This window comes from Helianthus annuus, chromosome 3 (genome assembly GCF_002127325.2).
Source record: "Helianthus annuus cultivar XRQ/B chromosome 3, HanXRQr2.0-SUNRISE, whole genome shotgun sequence".
NCBI classification, from domain to species: Eukaryota; Viridiplantae; Streptophyta; class Magnoliopsida; order Asterales; family Asteraceae; genus Helianthus; species Helianthus annuus.
Window position 1 is genome coordinate 145,033,819 of NC_035435.2, and position 7,805 is coordinate 145,041,623.

The 7,805-nt window shown below is 33.6% G+C and overlaps 1 protein-coding gene across 1 annotated transcript; it reads right to left on the minus strand.

Moving 5' to 3' along the window:
- Positions 1 to 1,188: 1,188 nt before the first annotated feature.
- On the minus strand, positions 1,189 to 4,634 carry LOC110903075 (beta-fructofuranosidase, insoluble isoenzyme CWINV1). Its single transcript, XM_022149272.2, has 7 exons — positions 4,437 to 4,634; positions 4,284 to 4,292; positions 2,803 to 3,662; positions 2,338 to 2,496; positions 1,783 to 2,021; positions 1,572 to 1,662; positions 1,189 to 1,473 (listed from the first exon to the last, which is right to left on the minus strand). Exons 1-7 carry the CDS (start codon positions 4,630 to 4,632, stop codon positions 1,294 to 1,296), a joined length of 1,734 nt encoding a protein of 577 aa, XP_022004964.2. The 5' UTR covers positions 4,633 to 4,634; the 3' UTR covers positions 1,189 to 1,293.
- Positions 4,635 to 7,805: the final 3,171 nt, after the last annotated feature.

A 7,805-nucleotide genomic window follows, 5' to 3' on the forward strand; every position in this document is an offset into this window, starting at 1 on the left:
ATTTTTATCAACATCGATAGATGCAAGGTTGTTCCCTTTGTTCCCAGAATCAATTAGGTAGTACCTAGCATCCCGATTGATCCTCGAACCATCTCCCCATTTTTTTCTTTTTGGTTGTTGCAGATTTGATAGGCAGGATTTGACACAAAATGGTTCCTTTTGATTAAATCAAGAGTAAATTATAGGGGAGGAGGTGAAAATGGTGGTGGTTGTGGCAGCATATGGTGGTGGTGTTGAAGTGGCGGTGGTAGGTGGGGGCGGTGGTGGCTGGTGTTGAAGTGGCGGTGGTAGGTGGGGGCGGTGGTGGCTGGTGGCGCCGGTGATGGTTGGGTATAGAGAGAGAGAGAGATAGAGTGGGGTGGTGGATGGTGGTTGCAGGGTTGGCCGGTGGGGATGGTGGTTGCAGTTGTGGATAGTGGCTGAGGCGGTGGTTGACGGTGGTAGAGATAGAGAAGCAGAGAGCTAGAGAGTGTTGCAGAGAGAGAGAGAGATGAGAATCTGATGTATGTATGATTTATATATAAATATAATAGTAATAATAATAGTATTTTTGTAATAATAATAATAATATTAAATATATAGGTAAAAAGACAAAAATGCCCTTGAGTGACTTGATTTAACCAAAAAAATTAACTGGGTTTGGTCTAAAGGACGTAACGTGCAAGATTTTGGAACATTAAGTACAAAACTTGTCAACTTTTGCGCTAAAGGACAGCGCCTGCAATTTGGTGTAAACATAAAGGACAAAACTTGTAATTTACTCTTTATTGATTTAAATTGTTCTCAAACATTAGTTATCTCTGACCTATTGAAATTGGGAGCACTTGCCCGTTATCACTTGATTTATTGTGAATTGTCGCGTATAATTTATGTTCTTTACTTGTTTTCCATGTTGCGACCGCAAACTGTTGAGGGATGTTTTTTTCGTCAGTGAAGATCGTAAAGATATGCACGACTCTTTTCAAAAGATGAAATCACGTTGAGGACAATTGTACATTTTAATGACGTTTATTATTTACAAGTTAAGTAAAGTTTATTTTTACATCGGTTCTTTTTTTGTCCACTGACTAAAAATGTTGGATCTGTCACTGTCACTGATCATACTTAGAATAGGATCCATGTAATCATGCATAAATAGCAACCAATTATCAAATAAAAAACCAAAATTTTCATTACAAATTTTCCAGAACACACTTTGTCCCCGATTCGTGCTTAGCACTATCGAGTTTTTATTAATGGATTTCATTACATGGGTTCATTTATTTTATAGGCTTTTGTCTTTTCCTTACGGAATTAGACAATTTGAGCTTTTTTCATACTCCAAGCACTTAAACTTGAAATACTCAAACTCTGAGTGCCATTGTTGAATGCAAAAAGATGTGCTTGTTCTCCAACTGCCAATACTGGATAAATTCTTGATGTAATGCAAGCCAATCCTTCTCCACCAAAACTTTCTACAATGGAGTGATCTATCTGTAAATTAAACAAAATGATAAAAACCTTCTTTAAATACACATATAATCATACAAATTACAAACGATACATATTTATAAACTAGTAGAATAAAATACCAAGGTTCTCAAGGAAATCTTTGCGTGTCGAGGATCAAGTGCAAGAAAAGCTCCATAGATGGGCTTGTCAATCAGTGGTTTTGAAGACGACCTGTTTTAAGAAGAAACAACAAAGTAAAACCAGCATCAAGTGGTTTTCTAGTTATTTATAATTTTTGTGGTCACATTTGAATCACTTATTATTTATGGAGTTAAATAGTTTTGAACAAACCTGCTTGGGTCAACACACATGATCACTCTAAAACTGTTAGCGGTTCTAAAGACACGAAAGAAGACCGCAGTGTGTTCAGTAAGGTCCTTCGAAGCCAAGACCAGCAATCCGAAAGGCCCAAATTTTCCCCCCATTGAAGCATTCTTTTGTGTACAAAGAAGTTGGGGATCAATTACTTCAGGAACCAACACCTCAGCATGTTTGTGTTTTGACAAGCGAAACGTGATTTCTACATCAGCCTACAACAAGTGGTAAATTATCTGTCATTTGAATTTGTGTAACCCGTTGACTATAGAGGTCAAATGAACTTCTTCTCGGCGCAAAGCTGATATTGAGTAAATGATATTTGGTTTGTTTGACGTTAATAAACGGATATACATGGTATACGCTACTACATATTCTACTGATAATCTAATTAGTAAGTAAAACCATATTTATTTTCTTTGTGTAAAGTGGTTAGTTTGACCTTTGAAGTCAAATAACTGGATAGTCCATTTAGATCTTTATTCTTGATATGGCTAACGGCTTAACTAATACAAGATTAGATTTAGTCACCTGCGAAGCTGTGATGCCAGAAATTTCAATCATGGACCGGCCCCTGAGTTTTTTATTCTTGAAATGCACTTTCCGTGTTCGTAGTTTCTCTAGTTCCTTGACAGGCCACTGCACCAACTGGTCTTCATTTTTACTAAGCTGGATGCTCCTAGGAATCGTCTGAAAACGTGTTATTAATTAGATATATAGATTGTGTCTAAGAGTAAAATAAACAATTGATTTAGATTATGTTTTATCTCCAATGGTTATGCTAAAAGATTAAACTATAAAGGAAACAATTCAAATGGGTCGAACATGCGACACATGTTGAAAGTTATTTCAAGTGTATAACCACCTAAACCGCTTTATTAAAGAATGCTACATTAATAATATAGTCATAATATAGATTTTATAATCATACTTTTTATAATCATCACTAAATTAGACACACCCCAAATGGAAAGAAAAACAAGTCTAGATTATTACCTGAAGGCCAGACCAACCTTTTTCGATAGCATCTGGTGCAGTATCACCTTCACAAACCCATGACCATAATATCCTTCTCTTCTTATCACCATCATAAAACGACTTTGAAGCATAAAACCTCCCATAATCATACCGTAACCACCCTTTACTCTTCATAAAGTCAGCATCAACGTCGTAGTGGTCACTTTCTGGATCATATTTTCCCATTATATAATAATCCTGGTTATTAAAACTAGCTTTAAGAACATGCTTAATGTCCTTCCCTTGAACAGATATAACTGATGTATCAAGCCCGCTTTTCCCGTTACAAATAACAGGATAAAAGTCAGGACATTCCCAAAATGTTGTTATGTTAGATAACTGTAACGGGCTCGGAGACATAGTCCAACTTTGAAAATCCTTACTTTTGTAAAGAATAGCTGCTCCTTGATGATCAATCTGAGTTCCAATAACAACCCTCCATTCGCCATCCGGACCCATCCAACCCGTTGATGGATCTCTATATAAGAATGGGTTAGATTCATCTGGAGGACTCAATATTGGGTTAAGTGACCATTTTACCCATTCATTTAGTAGCGGGTCCGATATGTTTTTCGGAAATGCCAAATTTTGTAGTTGGTGTAAATTGCCATCAACACCTGTGTATAGGATCGCCGGTTCACCATTTGGTAGAATCGTTGCGGAACCAGAAAAGCACCCATTGATATCGTAAGGCTCGTTTGGTACCAGAGCAATATCAAGATGTACCCAGTTGATAAGATCATGCGATATGGCATGAGCCCATGATATGTTACCCCATAGTGGACCATATGGATTGAATTGATAGAAAAAATGGTAGACCCCCTTGTAATACATTGGCCCTGCATTAAAAATAACAAATTCCAAATTTTTTCTTCAAGAAAAGACAAATTTCCCATCAAGAAACCTAGGAACTTTTTTTTGACATGAGTGCTTTTCAAAGAATGTGATTACATAAGGTATATCATTTTTAAAAAAATTTTACAAATGGGGTTGTTGGTCTTTGGAAGCATCTCCAAAACCTTTTAATATTTTTTCTTTTTTTCTTTTTTCAGTTTTCAATTTTTATTTAGCAGTTACACATATTTGTTTTTTAGTCTACATTTCGATATAAATATTATTGAAAATTTGTATTCAAAATAACATATCTTTTATATTGAGAGACTAAAAATTAATTTAAATAAACTTGTTTTCTGTAATGTCAAAACGTAGATAAAAAAAATAAAACAAATATGTGTAATTAGATTTTTAAAAGTATCACATATTAGATGTTATTAGGAAAAAACGAAATCAAATGTCAAATGAAAACTGAAGAAAAGTCTTATAGATGCCACCTTTTGAGTGTGGCAGTCCCATGTTTCAAAAACTTTCAAAATGGTAGCCCATGTAATCACAAAAGAGTACCCATTTCTAAAAAATAAAATCGAAACCAAGGTGAAGTAGATAAAAGTTTGTGTGTTTACCATTAGGGTCTGCAAATTCCAACAGCAGCCATTCGAACATGCATGTAGATAAATCAAACATTAGACCAATGAAAAGAACATGTAACAAAACACATACATTAATTCACTCTAGCAACAAGTACAAAAACAAATTTTCAACCAAAAATATTGTACCATTCATCCAGTTTTTGGAAGGCTGGAAGTGATATGCTGTCCTGTAAGGCTGTGAAACATTCAGTAGCAATGTATGGTTCTTGAAAGCTTCAACCTGGACTCCATTAAAAATCAGGAAACAACACAAAGAAAATACACAAAAACCATATATCTTCATCAAAATATTCAGAGATGAAAGTTTAGTTTTGAAAAGCATCATGAAATGCAAAGGTGTGTGCAGTTGGACAAGTGTTGTGGGCCTTATATAGGTGAGCATCCGGAAGATCTGCCAAAAGAAATTAAAAAAAAAAAAAGATAAGGTCATTTTTTTTGGTGGGCCGTTCGATCTATTGGCTCAGAGAAAATAAGTGTAACTGGCAAGTGTCTTATCCATAAAAATATAAGATTTTTTTTTTAGTTTTCCTTAAACACAGGTAGTCACTTTAGATTTCTTAAAAATATGTAGATAAGATATAAGGATAAGGAATTTGGCATAGTTTATTTTTTTTTTATTTTATGAGTTGAAGGAGTGATGAGATTTGAATGCTCTAAGTAGTGGCGTAGCTACATAGATAAGATGGATGTCACCCGACACCAATCTATTTTTCGTGTTATACAGGAATTGTAATAGAAAATTTTTGAACCACACAGTGTTTTGTTATGTTTGACATCATTGTTTTATTAAGAAAAATAATTAGCCTCATTGACATAAAAAACTAAATATTTTGTTACTAAAGAAATATATATATAAACGTTTTTACCTATTTTTTATATAGTTTATTAGTTAAGCCTAATTATATAATTCCATCTAATATAATTCACTTTAAACCGCTAAAATCACATGTATTATTTTCAAGTTTTTAACCCAATAATCAATTAAAGGTAACTAACCTATTCATACTGTTTAATCCAAATAATTACAAAAAAAAAACGAACATATTTTGAGAAGAGTCACGATCGGTGTCACTTAAAGACGATTCTGTTTGAATTGGAGAGAGAGACAGAGTACTGATAAAAAAAGGAGTCAGGGACGATTAAACATGACTTTTTTACAAAGGCATTGTACTTTTGTTATGATATTGGTTTTTAGAGTTAACTGTTATTTTTGTCTCTATGATTTGTTCAATTTTGCCATTTCAGGTCCATTTTCAAAAATACACTAGTTTCATTCCTGACATAATGGAAACGTGGCACTTCAGTCCAAAATTTAAAACAGAGTTAAGTCATATAGGTTAAATGAAGGAAATAAGGTGAAAATAAAAGATATATAAATTGACAATAATACCCTTCATTTAACCTTTTTAATTTTTGGACTGAAGTAGCACGTTTCCAGTATGTCAGGGAGAAAACTTGTGTATTTTTGAAAATAAATGGCAAAAGTGAACAAACCACATGATCAAAAATGACAATTAACTCTGGTTTTTATTATGTTATTTGATCTAGCTAGACTTGAAGCGACTTGATATTTTGACACCAGGTTATTATAAATCCAAATACAAAAAAAAAAAAATATGAAAAAAATTAAAAAAAAAACATTCAAAAGCAATTAATACAAATAGAGTTTTAAAAATCAAGAAAGTTAACAAAATTTCCAAAATGCCCTTAAGAACCCTAAGACTAACCAATCTGGGGTAGCGCTTCCAACCACCTCAGCTGGGTGGCGCCCCCAACACCATCCCCCCTCCCCAAAAAAAGGACGCCATGCAACTCTTCGCCATCACCAGAGTGGGACTATGTTGTTGTTTGTATTAGCATACCCAATTAAAATTTTCTTTTTAAATATACATATCAAGGTTGTTTTTTTTTTAAAATAGCATGTCTTCGAAATATTGGGCCATGTCCGATGGTCCTTCCACTCACCCAGGGCCACCCTAGTGGGTGAGTGCAAGATGGGCTCAGCCACGTAGGCACCACACCCACGAAACACTGTGTCCCTTGTCATGAACAGGGTGTGGGGTGTAAACTTGGTTGCAGACTTACAGTCACGAGTTGGGGCTTTTAGAAAGATTCTTTTGCATTCAGTTTAATTTATTTAGTTGTCTATTTATTTTTTTAGTTTGTATTTATAAAATTCTTTGTGCATCTAATTTGATTTTGCTTAAAGGAGTTTAAAAACAAAATATATAAAAACGAAATACATAGTTTTGATAATTTTTATCCAAACGGAAACGAAGTTTTCTTCAAGAAAAAGAATAACTTTAGTTTCGTAAGTGATTTTGACACAACCATGACCCGATATTGTTCATAATGGTTCAACCTGTGAATTGTAGCAGGGACGCGAGTGGCATTTGTTCGATATCGGTTCAGTTTTTTATTGTATCAATAATTATCAAAACAATAGCTACACGTGTTCGGTTCCTTGGGTCGATTTGATTATGCACATGGAAAACTAAATAAAAGAACGTATTATGTCATAATTTATATACTATTAATAATTTGAAACATTTGTGTGCATATCTGCTTGTAAGTTGTGTTTAAATACTTGTACCTTAATCAAATATAGGTTGTAAGTTGTGCTTAAGTGGTTGTACCTTAACCAAATAATAATGGTTTCATTACCTTACCAAATTCAATATGTTTTGTATGCATGTATGGTTGTAAATTGTGCTTAAGTGGTTGTATCTTAATCAAATGGTTTCATTATCTTACCATATTCAATCGGTTTGATCCATTCAAAGTTATATTGTTTTATTTGTAATTTGTAAATTATAATTATTTATAATAATCTAATTAATTTAGCCAAAATCTTGTATATATATAATTTGCAATATATTGATGCAATGGTTGTTGTAATGTATGCATTATGGTTTGTATAGTGGTAATGATATATATTATATATAGATTACAATGAACTTGTCAAACGGGAAAAAATAGACGCGGGTTCATCGTAACGCGCGAGTCTTAGATCAACTTAGTTATTTTATTATATGTTTTACGTTTCGGTTTAATTTCTTCGCATTAACACAACTTCAGTGTCGGTGGTCGCTGACAGTAGTGTGGCATTAGTGTTCGCCCCGCCACAACGCGAGGGTGCTTAATACTAGTTAAAATAAATTTGTAATACAAAACTAGGTAAAGCGTTGAAACCATGTGCTATGATATATATACACACAGTATGCAATGTAGTAAAAGTCGTTGCGAGATATATGATCAACGGTTGAAATTGTTATTTGCACCAATGATAAAACATGTGACCTTGACACATGATATATAAAACACATAATAATTTTCTTTTTTCGATTTCTTTTTTCCAGCATTTTCTTTAAATATAGTTTTATATTTCTTTATAATTTTTATTATAAGATGTTATATATATATATTGGACAAAGATCCGTTAGGAACCACCCCTTATTGCGAGAACCAGTGTGAACACAAACAGTAATTCCTAAA